Source organism: Myxine glutinosa, chromosome 11, assembly GCF_964187855.1.
Source record: "Myxine glutinosa chromosome 11, kmMyxGlut1.1, whole genome shotgun sequence".
Taxonomy (NCBI): domain Eukaryota; kingdom Metazoa; phylum Chordata; class Myxini; order Myxiniformes; family Myxinidae; genus Myxine; species Myxine glutinosa.
In genome coordinates, this window is record NC_136271.1 from 30,777,376 (window position 1) to 30,798,189 (window position 20,814).

General features: G+C 29.0%; 1 protein-coding gene across 1 annotated transcript in view; it reads left to right on the top strand.

The window, feature by feature from the left end:
* LOC137436105 (laminin subunit alpha-5) overlaps positions 1–20,814 on the top strand; it is a 196,992-nt gene that overhangs the window by 58,639 nt on the left and 117,539 nt on the right. The window contains exons 29-31 of the mRNA XM_078786514.1: positions 17,618–17,744; positions 18,014–18,147; positions 20,702–20,814. Of these exons, the coding sequence (XP_078642640.1) occupies positions 17,618–17,744; positions 18,014–18,147; positions 20,702–20,814 (374 nt within the window). The remainder of the gene's footprint in view (positions 1–17,617; positions 17,745–18,013; positions 18,148–20,701) is intronic.

Sequence of the window (20,814 nt, forward strand, 5' to 3'; positions counted from 1 at the left end):
ACTTTAGAATTACATTTTAGAATTACCCTTTAGAATTACCCTTTAGAATTACACTTTAGAATTACCCTTTAGAATTACACTTTAGAATTACCCTTTAGAATTACCCTTTAGAATTACACTTTAGAATTACCCTTTAGAATTACCCTTTAGAATTACCCTTTAGAATTACACTTTAGAATTACCCTTTAGAATTACACTTTAGAATTACACTTTAGAATTACACTTTAGAATTACACTTTAGAATTACGCTTTAGAATAACCCTTTAGAATTATGCTTTAGAATTACCCTTTAGAATTACCCTTTAGAATTACCCATTAGAATTACACTTTAGAATTACACTTTAGAATTACACTTTAGAATTACATTTTCGAATTACCCTTTGGAATTACCCTTTAGAATTACACTTTAGAATTACACTTTAGAATTACACTTTAGAATTACCCTTTAGAATTACCCTTTAGAATTACACTTTAGAATTACCCTTTAGAATTACCCTTTAGAATTACCCTTTAGAATTACACTTTAGAATTACCCTTTAGAATTACACTTTAGAATTACACTTTAGAATTACACTTTAGAATTACACTTTAGAATTACGCTTTAGAATAACCCTTTAGAATTATGCTTTAGAATTACCCTTTAGAATTACCCTTTAGAATTACCCTTTAGAATTACCCTTTAGAATTACCCTTTAGAATTACCCTTTAGAATTACCCTTTAGAATTACGCTTTAGAATTACACTTTAGAATTACCCTTCAGAATTACCCTTCAGAATTACTCTTCAGAATTACACTTTAGAATTACCCTTCAGAATTACTCTTCAGAATTACACTTTAGAATTACCCTTTAGAATTACCCTTTAGAATTACACTTTAAAATTACCCTTTAGAATTACCCTTTAGAATTACACTTTAGAATTACACTTTAGAATTACACTTTAGAATTACACTTTAGAATTACACTTTAAAATTACACTTTAGAATTGCCCTTTAGAATTACACTTTAGAATTGCCCTTTAGAATTACCCTTTAGAATTACCCTTTAGAATTATCCTTTAGAATTACCCTTTAGAATTACCCTTTAGAATTACCCTTTAGAATTACTCTTCAGAATTACACTTCAGAATTACACTTTAGAATTACACTTTAGAATTACACTTTAGAATTACACTTTAGAATTACACTTCAGAATTACACTTTAGAATTACACTTCAGAATTACACTTCAGAATTACACTTCAGAATTACACTTTAGAATTACACTTTAGAATTACACTTTAGAATTACCCTTTAGAATTACACTTTAGAATTACACTTTAGAATTACCCTTTAGAATTACCCTTTAGAATTACACTTTAGAATTACCCTTTAGAATTACACTTTAGAATTACCCTTTAGAATTACACTTTAGAATTACACTTTAGAATTACCCTTTAGAATTACACATTAGAATTACACTTTAGAATTACCCTTTAGAATTACACTTTAGAATTACCCTTTAGAATTACCCTTTAGAATTACACTTTAGAATTACCCTTTAGAATTACACTTTAGAATTACCCTTTATAATTACACTTTAGAATTACCCTTTAGAATTACACTTTAGAATTACCCTTTAGAATTACACTTTAGAATTACCCTTTATAATTACACTTTAGAATTACCCTTTAGAATTACACTTTAGAATTACCCTTTAGAATTACACTTTAGAATTACACTTTAGAATTACCCTTTAGAATTACACTTTAGAATTACACTTTAGAATTACCCTTTAGAATTACCCTTTAGAATTACACTTTAGAATTACCCTTTAGAATTACACTTTAGAATTACACTTTAGAATTACACTTTAGAATTACCCTTTAGAATTACACTTTAGAATTACACTTTAGAATTACACTTTAGAATTACACTTTAGAATTACACTTTAGAATTACACTTTAGAATTACCCTTTAGAATTACCCTTTAGAATTACACTTTAGAATTACCCTTTAGAATTACCCTTTAGAATTACCCTTTAGAATTACACTTTAGAATTACCCTTTAGAATTACACTTTAGAATTACACTTTAGAATTACACTTTAGAATTACGCTTTAGAATAACCCTTTAGAATTATGCTTTGGAATTACCCTTTAGAATTACCCTTTAGAATTACCCTTTAGAATTACCCTTTCGAATTACCCTTTAGAATTACCCTTTAGAATTACGCTTTAGAATTACACTTTAGAATTACCCTTCAGAATTACCCTTCAGAATTACTCTTCAGAATTACACTTTAGAATTACCCTTCAGAATTACTCTTCAGAATTACACTTTAGAATTACCCTTTAGAATTACCCTTTAGAATTACACTTTAAAATTACCCTTTAGAATTACCCATTAGAATTACACTTTAGAATTACACTTTAGAATTACACTTTAGAATTACATTTTAGAATTACCCTTTAGAATTACCCTTTAGAATTACACTTTAGAATTACCCTTTAGAATTACACTTTAGAATTACCCTTTAGAATTACCCTTTAGAATTACACTTTAGAATTACCCTTTAGAATTACCCTTTAGAATTACCCTTTAGAATTACACTTTAGAATTACCCTTTAGAATTACACTTTAGAATTACACTTTAGAATTACACTTTAGAATTACACTTTAGAATTACGCTTTAGAATAACCCTTTAGAATTATGCTTTAGAATTACCCTTTAGAATTACCCTTTAGAATTACCCATTAGAATTACACTTTAGAATTACACTTTAGAATTACACTTTAGAATTACATTTTCGAATTACCCTTTGGAATTACCCTTTAGAATTACACTTTAGAATTACACTTTAGAATTACACTTTAGAATTACCCTTTAGAATTACCCTTTAGAATTACACTTTAGAATTACCCTTTAGAATTACCCTTTAGAATTACCCTTTAGAATTACACTTTAGAATTACCCTTTAGAATTACACTTTAGAATTACACTTTAGAATTACACTTTAGAATTACACTTTAGAATTACGCTTTAGAATAACCCTTTAGAATTATGCTTTAGAATTACCCTTTAGAATTACCCTTTAGAATTACCCTTTAGAATTACCCTTTAGAATTACCCTTTAGAATTACCCTTTAGAATTACCCTTTAGAATTACGCTTTAGAATTACACTTTAGAATTACCCTTCAGAATTACCCTTCAGAATTACTCTTCAGAATTACACTTTAGAATTACCCTTCAGAATTACTCTTCAGAATTACACTTTAGAATTACCCTTTAGAATTACCCTTTAGAATTACACTTTAAAATTACCCTTTAGAATTACCCATTAGAATTACATTTTAGAATTACACTTTAGAATTACACTTTAGAATTACATTTTAGAATTACCCTTTAGAATTACCCTTTAGAATTACACTTTAGAATTACCCTTTAGAATTACACTTTAGAATTACACTTTAGAATTACACTTTAGAATTACACTTTAGAATTACACTTTAGAATTACACTTTAGAATTACCCTTCAGAATTACACTTTAGAATTACACTTTAGAATTACACTTTAGAATTACACTTTAGAATTACGCTTTAGAATAACCCTTTAGAATTATGCTTTAGAATTACCCTTTAGAATTACCCTTTAGAATTACCCTTTAGAATTACCCTTTAGAATTACCCTTTAGAATTACCCTTTAGAATTACCCTTTAGAATTACGCTTTAGAATTACACTTTAGAATTACCCTTCAGAATTACCCTTCAGAATTACTCTTCAGAATTACACTTTAGAATTTCCCTTCAGAATTACTCTTCAGAATTACACTTTAGAATTACCCTTTAGAATTACCCTTTAGAATTACACTTTAAAATTACCCTTTAGAATTACCCATAAGAATTACACTTTAGAATTACACTTTAGAATTACACTTTAGAATTACACTTTAGAATTACACTTTAGAATTACACTTTAGAATTGCCCTTTAGAATTACCCTTTAGAATTACCCTTTAGAATTATCCTTTAGAATTACCCTTTAGAATTACCCTTTAGAATTACCCGTTAGAATTACTCTTCAGAATTACACTTCAGAATTACACTTTAGAATTACACTTTAGAATTACACTTTAGAATTACACTTCAGAATTACACTTTAGAATTACACTTTAGAATTACACTTTAGAATTACTCTTCAGAATTACGCTTTAGAATTACACTTTAGAATTACCCTTCAGAATTACTCTTCAGAATTACACTTTAGAATTACCCTTTAGAATTACACTTTAAAATTACACTTTAGAATTACCCTTCAGAATTACTCTTCAGAATTACACTTTAGAATTACCCTTTAGAATTACCCTTTAGAATTACACTTTAAAATTACCCTTTAGAATTACCCTTTAGAATTATCCTTTAGAATTACCCTTTAGAATTACCCTTTAGAATTACCCTTTAGAATTATCCTTTAGAATTACCCTTTAGAATTATCCTTTAGAATTACCCTTTAGAATTACCCTTTAGAATTACCCTTTAGAATTACTCTTCAGAATTACACTTCAGAATTACACTTTAGAATTACACTTTAGAATTACACTTTAGAATTACACTTCAGAATTACGCTTTAGAATTACACTTTAGAATTACCCTTCAGAATTACTCTTCAGAATTACACTTTAGAATTACCCATTAAAATTACACTTTAGAATTACCCTTTAGAATTACACTTTAAAATTACACTTTAGAATTACCCTTCAGAATTACTCTTCAGAATTACACTTTAGAATTACCCTTCAGAATTACTCTTCAGAATTACACTTTAGAATTACCCTTTAGAATTACCCTTTAGAATTACACTTTAAAATTACCCTTTAGAATTACCCTTTAGAATTACACTTTAGAATTACACTTTAGAATTACACTTTAGAATTACACTTTAGAATTACACTTTAAAATTACACTTTAGAATTGCCCTTTAGAATTACACTTTAGAATTGCCCTTTAGAATTACCCTTTAGAATTACCCTTTAGAATTATCCTTTAGAATTACCCTTTAGAATTACCCTTTAGAATTACCCTTTAGAATTACTCTTCAGAATTACACTTCAGAATTACACTTTAGAATTACACTTTAGAATTACACTTTAGAATTACACTTTAGAATTACACTTCAGAATTACACTTTGGAATTACACTTCAGAATTACACTTCAGAATTACACTTCAGAATTACACTTTAGAATTACACTTTAGAATTACACTTTAGAATTACCCTTTAGAATTACACTTTAGAATTACTTTTAGAATTACACTTTAGAATTACACTTTAGAATTACACTTTAGAATTACACTTTAGAATTACACTTTAGAATTACCCTTTAGAATTACACTTTAGAATTACACTTTAGAATTACCCTTTAGAATTACACTTTAGAATTACACTTTAGAATTACCCTTTAGAATTACCCTTTAGAATTACACTTTAGAATTACCCTTTAGAATTACACTTTAGAATTACCCTTTAGAATTACACTTTAGAATTACACTTTAGAATTACCCTTTAGAATTACACATTAGAATTACACTTTAGAATTACCCTTTAGAATTACACTTTAGAATTACCCTTTAGAATTACCCTTTAGAATTACACTTTAGAATTACCCTTTAGAATTACACTTTAGAATTACCCTTTATAATTACACTTTAGAATTACCCTTTAGAATTACACTTTAGAATTACCCTTTAGAATTACACTTTAGAATTACCCTTTATAATTACACTTTAGAATTACCCTTTAGAATTACACTTTAGAATTACCCTTTAGAATTACACTTTAGAATTACACTTTAGAATTACCCTTTAGAATTACACTTTAGAATTACACTTTAGAATTACCCTTTAGAATTACCCTTTAGAATTACACTTTAGAATTACCCTTTAGAATTACACTTTAGAATTACACTTTAGAATTACACTTTAGAATTACCCTTTAGAATTACACTTTAGAATTACACTTTAGAATTACACTTTAGAATTACACTTTAGAATTACACTTTAGAATTACACTTTAGAATTACACTTTAGAATTACACTTTAGAATTACACTTTAGAATTACCCTTTAGAATTACCCTTTAGAATTACACTTTAGAATTACCCTTTAGAATTACACTTTAGAATTACACTTTAGAATTACCCTTTAGAATTACACTTTAGAATTACCCTTTAGAATTACACTTTAGAATTACCCTTTAGAATTACCCTTTAGAATTACACTTTAGAATTACACTTTAGAATAACACTTTAGAATTACACTTTAGAATTACACTTTAGAATTACCCTTTAGAATTACACTTTAGAATTACACTTTAGAATTACACTTTAGAATTACCCTTTAGAATTACACTTTAGAATTACCCTTTAGAATTACCCTTTAGAATTACACTTTAGAATTACCCTTTAGAATTACACTTTAGAATTACACTTTAGAATTACACTTTAGAATTACACTTTAGAATTACCCTTTAGAATTACCCTTTAGAATTACACTTTAGAATTACACTTTAGAATTACACTTTAGAATTACACTTTAGAATTACACTTTAGAATTACACTTTAGAATTACACTTTAGAATTACCCTTTAGAATTACCCTTTAGAATTACACTTTAGAATTACACTTTAGAATTACACTTTAGAATTACACTTTAGAATTACACTTTAGAATTACACTTTAGAATTACACTTTAGAATTACCCTTTAGAATTACACTTTAGAATTACCCTTTAGAATTACACTTTAGAATTACACTTTAGAATAACACTTTAGAATTACACTTTAGAATTACACTTTAGAATTACACTTTAGAATTACACTTTAGAATTACACTTTCGAATTACACTTTAGAATTACCCTTTAGAATTACCCTTTAGAATTACACTTTAGAATTACACTTTAGAATTACACTTTCGAATTACACTTTAGAATTACACTTTAGAATTACACTTTAGAATTACACTTTAGAATTACACTTTAGAATTACCCTTTAGAATTACACTTTAGAATTACACTTTAGAATTACACTTTAGAATTACACTTTAGAATTACCCTTTAGAATTACCCTTTAGAATTACACTTTAGAATTACCCTTTAGAATTACACTTTAGAATTACCCTTTAGAATTACCCTTTAGAATTACCCTTTAGAATTACCCTTTAGAATTACACTTTAGAATTACACTTTAGAATTACACTTTAGAATTACACTTTAGAATTACCCTTTAGAATTACCCTTTAGAATTACACTTTAGAATTACACTTTAGAATTACACTTTAGAATTACACTTTAGAATTACACTTTAGAATTACACTTTAGAATTACACTTTAGAATTACCCTTTAGAATTACACTTTAGAATTACACTTTAGAATTACCCTTTAGAATTACCCTTTAGAATTACACTTTAGAATTACCCTTTAGAATTACACTTTAGAATTACCCTTTAGAATTACACTTTAGAATTACACTTTAGAATTACACTTTAGAATTACCCTTTAGAATTACCCTTTAGAATTACCCTTTAGAATTACACTTTAGAATTACCCTTTAGAATTACACTTTAGAATTACACTTTAGAATTACACTTTAGAATTACACTTTAGAATTACCCTTTAGAATTACCCTTTAGAATTACACTTTAGAATTACCCTTTAGAATTACACTTTAGAATTACACTTTAGAATTACCCTTTAGAATTACACTTTAGAATTACCCTTTAGAATTACACTTTAGAATTACCCTTTAGAATTACCCTTTAGAATTACACTTTAGAATTACACTTTAGAATTACACTTTAGAATTACACTTTAGAATTACACTTTAGAATTACCCTTTAGAATTACACTTAAGAATTACACTTTAGAATTACCCTTTAGAATTACACTTTAGAATTACCCTTTAGAATTACCCTTTAGAATTACACTTTAGAATTACACTTTAGAATTACACTTTAGAATTACACTTTAGAATTACACTTTAGAATTACACTTTAGAATTACACTTTAGAATTACCCTTTAGAATTACACTTTAGAATTACACTTTAGAATTACACTTTAGAATTACACTTTAGAATTACCCTTTAGAATTACCCTTTAGAATTACACTTTAGAATTACCCTTTAGAATTACACTTTAGAATTACCCTTTAGAATTACACTTTAGAATTACACTTTAGAATTACACTTTAGAATTACACTTTAGAATTAACCTTTAGAATTACACTTTAGAATTACACTTTAGAATTACCCTTTAGAATTACCCTTTAGAATTACACTTTAGAATTACCCTTTAGAATTACACTTTAGAATTACACTTTAGAATTACACTTTAGAATTACCCTTTAGAATTACCCTTTAGAATTACCCTTTAGAATTACCCTTTAGAATTACACTTTAGAATTACAATTCAGAATTACACTTTAGAATTACCCTTTAGAATTACACTTTAGAATTACCCTTTAGAATTACACTTCAGAATTACACTTTAGAATTACACTTTAGAATTACACTTTAGAATTACACTTTAGAATTACACTTTAGAATTACACTTTAGAATTACTCTTTAGAACCCCTTAAGAATTACACTTTAGAATTACCCTTTAGAATTACCCTTTAGAATTACACTTTAGAATTACTCTTTAGAATTACACTTTAGAATTACACTTTAGAATTACTCTTTAGAACCCCTTAAGAATTACACTTTAGAATTACCCTTTAGAATTATCCTTTAGAATTACACTTTAGAATTACTCTTTAGAATTACACTTTAGAATTACACTTTAGAATTACCCTTTAGAATTACACTTTAGAATTACACTTAAGAATTACCCTTTAGAATTACACTTTAGAATTACCCTTTAGAATTACACTTTAGAATTACCCTTTAGAATTACCCTTTAGAATTACACTTTAGAATTACACTGTAGAATTACACTTTAGAATTACACTTTAGAATTACACTTTAGAATTACACTTTAGAATTACACTTTAGAATTACCCTTTAGAATTACACTTTAGAATTACACTTTAGAATTACACTTTAGAATTACACTTTAGAATTACCCTTTAGAATTACCCTTTAGAATTACACTTTAGAATTACCCTTTAGAATTACACTTTAGAATTACACTTTAGAATTACCCTTTAGAATTACACTTTAGAATTACACTTTAGAATTACACTTTAGAATTACACTTTAGAATTACCCTTTAGAATTACCCTTTAGAATTACCCTTTAGAATTACACTTTAGAATTACCCTTTAGAATTACACTTTAGAATTACACTTTAGAATTACACTTTAGAATTACCCTTTAGAATTACCCTTTAGAATTACCCTTTAGAATTACACTTTAGAATTACACTTTAGAATTACCCTTTAGAATTACCCTTTAGAATTACACTTTAGAATTACACTTCAGAATTGCACTTTAGAATAACCCTTTAGAATTACACTTTAGAATTACACTTTAGAATTACACTTTAGAATTACACTTTAGAATTACACTTTAGAATTACACTTTAGAATTACACTTCAGAATTACACTTTAGAATTACACTTTAGAATTACACTTTAGAATTACACTTTAGAATTACACTTTAGAATTACCCTTTAGAATTACCCTTTAGAATTACCCTTTAGAATTACACTTTAGAATTACCCTTTAGAATTACACTTCAGAATTACACTTTAGAATTACACTTTAGAATTACACTTTAGAATTACACTTTAGAATTACACTTTAGAATTACACTTTAGAATTACACTTTAGAATTACACTTTAGAATTACTCTTTAGAACCCCTTAAGAATTACACTTTAGAATTACCCTTTAGAATTACACTTTAGAATTACTCTTTAGAATTACACTTTAGAATTACACTTTAGAATTACACTTTAGAATTACACTTTAGAATTACTCTTTAGAATTACACTTTGGAATTACCCTTTAGAATTACCCTTTAGAATTACCCTTTAGAATTACACTTTAGAATTACACTTTAGAATTACACTTTAGAATTACACTTTAGAATTACACTTTAGAATTACTCTTTAGAACCCCTTAAGAATTACACTTTAGAATTACCCTTTAGAATTACACTTTAGAATTACACTTTAGAATTACACTTTAGAATTACCCTTTAGAATTACACTTTAGAATTACACTTTAGAATTACCCTTTAGAATTACCCTTTAGAATTACACTTTAGAATTACCCTTTAGAATTACACTTTAGAATTACCCTTTAGAATTACCCTTTAGAATTACCCTTTAGAATTACCCTTTAGAATTACACTTTAGAATTACACTTTAGAATTACACTTTAGAATTACACTTTAGAATTACCCTTTAGAATTACCCTTTAGAATTACACTTTAGAATTACACTTTAGAATTACACTTTAGAATTACACTTTAGAATTACACTTTAGAATTACACTTTAGAATTACACTTTAGAATTACCCTTTAGAATTACACTTTAGAATTACACTTTAGAATTACCCTTTAGAATTACCCTTTAGAATTACACTTTAGAATTACCCTTTAGAATTACACTTTAGAATTACACTTTAGAATTACACTTTAGAATTACCCTTTAGAATTACCCTTTAGAATTACCCTTTAGAATTACACTTTAGAATTACCCTTTAGAATTACACTTTAGAATTACACTTTAGAATTACACTTTAGAATTACATTTTAGAATTACCCTTTAGAATTACCCTTTAGAATTACACTTTAGAATTACCCTTTAGAATTACACTTTAGAATTACACTTTAGAATTACCCTTTAGAATTACACTTTAGAATTACCCTTTAGAATTACACTTTAGAATTACACTTTAGAATTACCCTTTAGAATTACCCTTTAGAATTACACTTTAGAATTACACTTTAGAATTACACTTTAGAATTACACTTTAGAATTACACTTTAGAATTACCCTTTAGAATTACACTTTAGAATTACACTTTAGAATTACCCTTTAGAATTACACTTTAGAATTACCCTTTAGAATTACCCTTTAGAATTACACTTTAGAATTACACTTTAGAATTACACTTTAGAATTACACTTTAGAATTACACTTTAGAATTACACTTTAGAATTACACTTTAGAATTACCCTTTAGAATTACACTTTAGAATTACACTTTAGAATTACACTTTAGAATTACACTTTAGAATTACCCTTTAGAATTACCCTTTAGAATTACACTTTAGAATTACCCTTTAGAATTACACTTTAGAATTACCCTTTAGAATTACACTTTAGAATTACACTTTAGAATTACACTTTAGAATTACACTTTAGAATTACCCTTTAGAATTACACTTTAGAATTACACTTTGGAATTACCCTTTAGAATTACCCTTTAGAATTACACTTTAGAATTACCCTTTAGAATTACACTTTAGAATTACACTTTAGAATTACACTTTAGAATTACCCTTTAGAATTACCCTTTAGAATTACCCTTTAGAATTACACTTTTGAATTACACTTTAGAATTACCCTTTAGAATTACCCTTTAGAATTACACTTTAGAATTACACTTCAGAATTACACTTTAGAATTACCCTTTAGAATTACACTTTAGAATTACCCTTTAGAATTACACTTCAGAATTACACTTTAGAATTACACTTTAGAATTACACTTTAGAATTACACTTTAGAATTACACTTTAGAATTACACTTTAGAATTACACTTTAGAATTACTCTTTAGAACCCCTTAAGAATTACACTTTAGAATTACCCTTTAGAATTACCCTTTAGAATTACCCTTTAGAATTACTCTTTAGAATTACACTTTAGAATTACACTTTAGAATTACTCTTTAGAACCCCTTAAGAATTACACTTTAGAATTACCCTTTAGAATTATCCTTTAGAATTACACTTTAGAATTACTCTTTAGAATTACACTTTAGAATTACACTTTAGAATTACCCTTTAGAATTACACTTTAGAATTACACTTTAGAATTACCCTTTAGAATTACACTTTAGAATTACCCTTTAGAATTACACTTTAGAATTACCCTTTAGAATTACCCTTTAGAATTACACTTTAGAATTACACTGTAGAATTACACTTTAGAATTACACTTTAGAATTACACTTTAGAATTACACTTTAGAATTACACTTTAGAATTACCCTTTAGAATTACACTTTAGAATTACACTTAAGAATTACACTTTAGAATTACACTTTAGAATTACCCTTTAGAATTACCCTTTAGAATTACACTTTAGAATTACCCTTTAGAATTACACTTTAGAATTACACTTTAGAATTACCCTTTAGAATTACACTTTAGAATTACACTTTAGAATTACACTTTAGGATTACACTTTAGAATTACCCTTTAGAATTACCCTTTAGAATTACCCTTTAGAATTACACTTTAGAATTACCCTTTAGAATTACACTTTAGAATTACACTTTAGAATTACACTTTAGAATTACCCTTTAGAATTACCCTTTAGAATTACCCTTTAGAATTACACTTTAGAATTACACTTTAGAATTACCCTTTAGAATTACCCTTTAGAATTACACTTTAGAATTACACTTCAGAATTACACTTTAGAATTACCCTTTAGAATTACACTTTAGAATTACCCTTTAGAATTACACTTCAGAATTACACTTTAGAATTACACTTTAGAATTACACTTTAGAATTACACTTTAGAATTACACTTTAGAATTACACTTTAGAATTACACTTTAGAATTACTCTTTAGAACCCCTTAAGAATTACACTTTAGAATTACCCTTTAGAATTACACTTTAGAATTACTCTTTAGAATTACACTTTAGAATTACACTTTAGAATTACACTTTAGAATTACACTTTAGAATTACTCTTTAGAATTACACTTTGGAATTACCCTTTAGAATTACCCTTTAGAATTACACTTTAGAATTACACTTTAGAATTACACTTTAGAATTACCCTTTAGAATTACACTTTAGAATTACTCTTTAGAATTACACTTTAGAATTACACTTTAGAATTACACTTTAGAATTACACTTTAGAATTACACTTTAGAATTACACTTTAGAATTACACTTTAGAATTACACTTTAGAATTACTCTTTAGAACCCCTTAAGAATTACACTTTAGAATTACCCTTTAGAATTACACTTTAGAATTACACTTTAGAATTACACTTTAGAATTACCCTTTAGAATTACACTTTAGAATTACACTTTAGAATTACCCTTTAGAATTACACTTTAGAATTAATCTTTAGAATTACACTTTAGAATTACACTTTAGAATTACCCTTTAGAATTACACTTTAGAATTACACTTTAGAATTACCCTTTAGAATTACACTTTAGAATTACACTTTAGAATTACCCTTTAGAATTACCCTTTAGAATTACACTTTAGAATTACACTTTAGAATTACCTTTTAGAATTACCCTTTAGAATTACACTTTAGAATTACACTTTAGAATTACCTTTTAGAATTACACTTTAGAATTACACTTTAGAATTACGCTTTAGAATTACCCTTTGGAATTACCCTTTAGAATTACGCTTTAGAATTACACTTTAGAATTACACTTTAGAATTACACTTTGGAATTACCCTTTAGAATTACACTTTAGAATTACACTTTAGAATTACCCTTTGGAATAACCCTTTAGAATTATGCTTTAGAATTACACTTTAGAATTACACTTTGGAATTACACTTTAGAATTACACTTTAGAATTACACTTTAGAATTACACTTTAGAATTACCCTTTAGAATTACCCTTCAGAATTACTCTTCAGAATTACACTTTAGAATTACCCTTTAGAATTACCCTTTAGAATTACACTTTAAAATTACCCTTTAGAATTACCCTTTAGAATTACCCTTTAGAATTACACTTTAGAATTACCCTTTAGAATTACACTTTAGAATTACACTTTAGAATTACCCTTTAGAATTACACTTTAGAATTACCCTTTAGAATTACACTTTAGAATTACCCTTTAGAATTACCCTTTAGAATTACCCTTTAGAATTCCCTTTAGAATTACACTTTAGAATTACACTTTAGAATTACACTTTAGAATTACACTTTAGAATTACACTTTACAATTACACTTTAGAATTACCCTTTAGAATTACACTTTAGAATTACACTTTAGAATTACACTTTAGAATTACACTTTAGAATTACCCTTTAGAATTACCCTTTAGAATTACACTTTAGAATTACCCTTTAGAATTACACTTTAGAATTACACTTTAGAATTACCCTTTAGAATTACACTTTAGAATTACACTTTAGAATTACACTTTAGAATTACACTTTAGAATTACCCTTTAGAATTACGCTTTAGAATTACACTTTAGAATTACCCTTTAGAATTACCCTTTAGAATTACACTTTAGAATTACCCTTTAGAATTACACTTTAGAATTACACTTTAGAATTACACTTTAGAATTACCCTTTAGAATTACACTTTAGAATTACCCTTTAGAATTACACTTTAGAATTACCCTTTAGAATTACCCTTTAGAATTACACTTTAGAATTACACTTCAGAATTACACTTTAGAATTACACTTTAGAATTACACTTTAGAATTACCCTTTAGAATTACACTTTAGAATTACCCTTTAGAATTACACTTTAGAATTACCCTTTAGAATTACCCTTTAGAATTACACTTCAGAATTACCCTTTAGAATTACCCTTTAGAATTACACTTTAGAATTACCCTTTAGAATTACACTTTAGAATTACACTTTAGAATTACCCTTTAGAATTACACTTTAGAATTACCCTTTAGAATTACGCTTTAGAATTACACTTTAGAATTACCCTTTAGAATTACCCTTTAGAATTACACTTTAGAATTACCCTTTAGAATTACACTTTAGAATTACACTTTAGAATTACCCTTTAGAATTACACTTTAGAATTACCCTTTAGAATTACCCTTTAGAATTACACTTTAGAATTACCCTTTAGAATTACACTTTAGAATTACCCTTTAGAATTACCCTTTAGAATTACACTTTAGAATTACCCTTTAGAATTACACTTCAGAATTACACTTTAGAATTACACTTTAGAATTACACTTTAGAATTACACTTTAGAATTACACTTTAGAATTACACTTTAGAATTACTTTTAGAACCCCTTAAGAATTACACTTTAGAATTACCCTTTAGAATTACACTTTAGAATTACTCTTTAGAATTACACTTTAGAATTACCCTTTAGAATTACACTTTAGAATTACACTTTAGAATTACCCTTTAGAATTACACTTTAGAATTACCCTTTAGAATTACACTTTAGAATTACACTTTAGAATTACACTTTAGAATTACACTTTAGAATTACACTTTAGAATTACACTTTAGAATTACACTTTAGAATTACACTTTAGAATTACACTTTAGAATTACCCTTTAGAATTACACTTCAGAATTACACTTTAGAATTACACTTCAGAATTACACTTTAAAATTACCCTTTAGAATTACACTTTAGAATTACACTTTAGAATTACACTTTAGAATTACACTTTAGAATTACCCTTTAGAATTACCCTTTAGAATTACACTTTAGAATTACCCTTTAGAATTACACTTTAGAATTACCCTTTAGAATTACCCTTTAGAATTACACTTTAGAATTACCCTTTAGAATTACACTTCAGAATTACACTTTAGAATTACACTTTAGAATTACACTTTAGAATTACACTTTAGAATTACACTTTAGAATTACACTTTAGAATTACTTTTAGAACCCCTTAAGAATTACACTTTAGAATTACCCTTTAGAATTACACTTTAGAATTACTCTTTAGAATTACACTTTAGAATTACCCTTTAGAATTACACTTTAGAATTACACTTTAGAATTACCCTTTAGAATTACACTTTAGAATTACACTTTAGAATTACACTTTAGAATTACCATTTAGAATTACACTTTAGAATTACTCTTTAGAATTACACTTTAGAATTACACTTTAGAATTACACTTTAGAATTACAGATTAGAATTACCCTTTAGAATTACACTTTAGAATTACACTTTAGAATTACCATTTAGAATTACCATTTAGAATTACACTTTAGAATTACACTTTAGAATTACCATTTAGAATTACACTTCAGAATTACCATTTAGAATTACACTTTAGAATTACACTTTAGAATTACCCTTTAGAATTACACTTTAGAATTACCCTTTAGAATTACCATTTAGAATTACACTTTAGAATTACACTTTAGAATTACCCTTTAGAATTACACTTTAGAATTACACTTTAGAATTACACTTTAGAATTACCCTTTAGAATTACACTTTAGAATTACCCTTTAGAATTACACTTTAGAATTACACTTTAGAATTACACTTTAGAATTACCCTTTAGAATTACACTTTAGAATTACCATTTAGAATTACACTTCAGAATTACCATTTAGAATTACACTTTATAATTACACTTTAGAATTACACTTTATAATTACCATTTAGAATTACACTTTAGAATTACACTTTAGAATTACACTTTAGAATTACCCTTTAGAATTACACTTTAGAATTACCATTTAGAATTACACTTCAGAATTACCATTTAGAATTACACTTTATAATTACCCTTTAGAATTACACTTTAGAATTACACTTTAGAATTACACTTTAGAATTACACTTTAGAATTACACTTTAGAATTACACTTTAGAATTACCCTTTAGAATTACACTTTAGAATTACACTTTAGAATTACACTTTAGAATTACTCTTTAGAATTACTCTTTAGAACCCCTTTAGAATTACACTTTAGAATTACTCTTTAGAATTACACTTTAGAATTACTCTTTAGAACCCCTTAAGAATTACACTTTAGAATTACCCTTTAGAATTACCCTTTAGGACGTTAAATTGGGTCTCCCATCTGCCGGCGGCATTATAACTTCCATGGTGTCTTTTGCAAAGAGTAGGCGAGCTATCGCTGACACCCTGAAACAAATTTTCACATTCCTGTTCTCAGGTAATGGATGTGCTTTATAATTAGTGCTACCTGCAGTCATGTACTGCATATGAAAGAGGAAGACCCATGAGTAAATTAAGCTCTCCAGGAAATAGTGAAAAAGTATATTTTCTTGAGCATACTCTATGGACATTCTCAAGTAAAAACTCTATATTATGGGCAGTTTATGAATCTTGATTAGTGCAGAAAGGGAACTTAAGGGTGGAGTGTTAGTGAAATCTAGAAAAGTTTTATTTATTTCGAATTGTGCGGTGCTTGTATGTAGTTCCTTGACAAATAGGGGACTTGATTTATTGCTTTGCCAGGGAAGGTGGTGGGTGAAGAGGTTGTCCCACTTTTGCAAATTTGCGATATAACGACCAGTCGGCGGAACGTATCTTTTCGTTATAATTGGACTCAACTGGTCATGTATATATGATAATTTGTCTTTTTTCTTCCATCGAAAGTTAAAACATCTTTGCTCTGGATTTTCTAAGAACATGAGAGTTAACAAAGTGAATAGCACTGAAATCTTGTGATTTGATGTCTGATATATGTCACAGAATCAAGTCCAGCTGAACTCATCGTTGGAAGAATCCGGACAGTACATACTGATCGCACATTATTTTCAACCACAATTTCCCAACGTTCCAATAAATGTGTCCGTCTTTTCTGGGACTGCAAGGCAAGGTAACCCAGAATGGATAATATTTTGTGTATGCAAATCTATGTTCATGGAATGAGCTTGGCTAAAAATGGACTCAAATTCGGTATAATCTTTATGGCATGAATCCTTTTGCTATGTCCACTTTAATTATTTAACTCTGAACTTCAGATGCAGATGTTATTCATGTGATGCAGACATATCTCATGATAAGAATTAGGTCCAGAAGTACAATAAGTAAGGCAATTGTGATATTGTACTCTTTATAATAATATGACCTTTTTTGCTCCTCCAGGTTCTTTCAATGCCTCATTCTGTCCTAATGCTTTTGGTTGTCGCACCATGATGGTCTTTGGTCCTTCGTCAGCTGTGGCGCTGAGATCTGGTGCTCTCTCTATGATTCTGCATGCAGAGAAAAACATGTGGCTGGTATGTTCTGACATGTCTGTTGAATAACGTGTTTTAGCAATTGACATTCAATAAGAGTATATGAGGTGAAACTGACACATCCAATGTTACCCCTTCATCGGAGCAAAACAAAGGGGAAACATCAGCCACACCTCACTTCCCATGAAAGGTAACATGCCCTTATCAGCTTCCATTGATAAAATACATTTTTTAACTTGTCCACTGATGCAGATTGCATTAGCCTCCACAAATATTAATATTGCATCATGGCTGTTAAATAGACGAGCCAGTTCCTCTCTCTCTCTCTCTCTCTCTGAAATATGCAATTAATACATTTTGCACGATTTGGTAAAGAATCAATTGAACAAAAAATATGTTTATTTTCTAAAAATCCAGCCACTATATGTATATATATATATATGTATATATATATATATATATATATATATATATATATATATATATATATATATATATATATAAATATCTTTTCAAAAGATTCACATGAATCTTAATAATTCAAAAGAAAGTGCCCATGATAACCGGCTTAATTGGACACCTAAAATAAGACAGTCCAACAATGTAGCACTGGGGCAAAAGTTTATTACTCTGTTCAATCTCCTTGGGTGAAAGACGGATGCAATATGTCACTGATATTTGACCTCCAGTCGCCAACTGGCCACCTTCATCGTGCACAGTCCTTACTTTGCACACCTGAACTACTATCCACCTACAATACCTTAATCTGCATCTTAATGGAGCACTGCTCTCCCCCCTGGGCTGCCTCACCTACCTCGCATCTTGCTCAGATTGACGCTATAGAAACCAAGACCTTCAAGATCATTTGAATCTCCTGCATTGAAACTGAACATATGGGTCTACCACTTCACGATCACAGACAGGTTGGTGGTCTCTCCTTTTTCTACTGCCTCCTTTCTGGTCTGTACCCCCTGTCCTTTCCATAATTTCTCCTCCTTGCCCCCATCCCCAGGTTTCTTCAAGACACAAGTTACAGTCATCCCCCCCCCCCCCCCCCTCCACCCCCCTTCCCCACTAGCAAAGCCAGTGAGGGGTGTCGGTTTAGTCGCTGACAACTCGATCAGGTGGAACGTACGGTAGTACTGGGTTACGTGTTACCAGTGGCAGTCCCAAAAGACTAACCTGACCTCAAAAGCACCTCCATGAGCTCCTCCATATTCTAGTCCATGTATTCTAGCTCCTTCATGAGCTCCTCCATATTCTAGTCCATGTGTTCTAGCTCCTCAATATTCTAGTCCATGTGTTCTAGCTCCTCCATGAGCTCCTCCATCTTCTAGTCCATGTGTTCTAGCTCCACCATGAGCTCCTCCATATTCTAGTCCATGTGTTCTAGCTCCTCCATGAGCTCCTCCATATTCTAGTCCATGTGTTCTAGCTCCTCCATGAGCTCCTCCATATTCTAGTCCATGTATTCTAGCTCCTCCATGAGCTCCTCCATATTCTGGTCCATGTGTTCTAGCTCCTCCATGAGCTCCTCCATATTCTAGTCCAGGTGTTCTAGCTCCTCCATATTCTAGTCCATGTGTTCTAGTTCCTCCATGAGCTCCTCCATATTCTAGTCCATGTGTTCTAGCTCCTCCATGAGCTCCTCCATATTCTAGTCCAAGTGTTCTAGCTCCTCCATGAGTGTCTCCATATTACAGTCCATGTGTTCTAGCTCCTCCATGAGTGTCTCCATATTATAGTCCATGTGTTCTAGCTCCTCCATATTCTAGTCCATGTGTTCTAGTTCCTCCATGAGCTCCTCCATATTCTAGTCCATGTGTTCTAGCTCCTCCATGAGCTTGTCCATGTTCTAGACCATGTGTTCAAGCTCCTCCATGAGCTCCTCCATATTCTAGACCATGTGTTCTAGCTTCTCCATGAGCTCCTCCATATTCTAGTCCATGTGTTCTAGCTCCTCCATGAGCTTCTCCATATTCTAGTCCATATGTTCTAGCTCCTCCATGAGTGTCTCCATATTATAGTCCATGTGTTCTAGCTCCTCCATGAGCATCTCCATATTCTATATTAATTATGAATATAATATTATGAATTTTTTATCAATTCATTTTGATTCATTTTTTGATTTCTCAAAATTTCATTTTGAGATGGTTGCATTTTCATTTGAATGTGGGAGCATCATCATTAATGGGTTTTTTCTATGTCTATGAACTATATGAGTTACAAATCCTCGAAGGTTTGTTTACCTATATGCATTACACTGTGTTTTGTCTCTTCTTTTCAACTGTCCGAAAAAGCTTTCCGCTATTGTGTAATGAGTAGCAGAGCAACTTCAGTAGTGTGTGGCTTTAGGGTCGCTCAGATTTTTCTACCTATAAGATAGTCACGACATTGTTCAACATCTAAAGCTACCCCACAATGTAATTATTGCTCATTCCATACCATAATCTTAGTCTTATCGTTGTTACTAACCTCATCACAAACCACGGCAGGAGTTAAAAAATTCTGCTTTCATGTTCTGTGAAGCATACACCAAAAGTATATTAGGAAGAATGGAGCGAGTCCTTTTGATTTGTGCTTGGATTCATTGCAGAGCTATGTACTTGTGGTTCCGGAGAGCCAGTTTCAAAGTGACATCCTGTCGGAGGAGCATTTTCACAGCTACGAGGAGTTCTTGATCAGCTGCAGTTACCTGGACTTATCAAA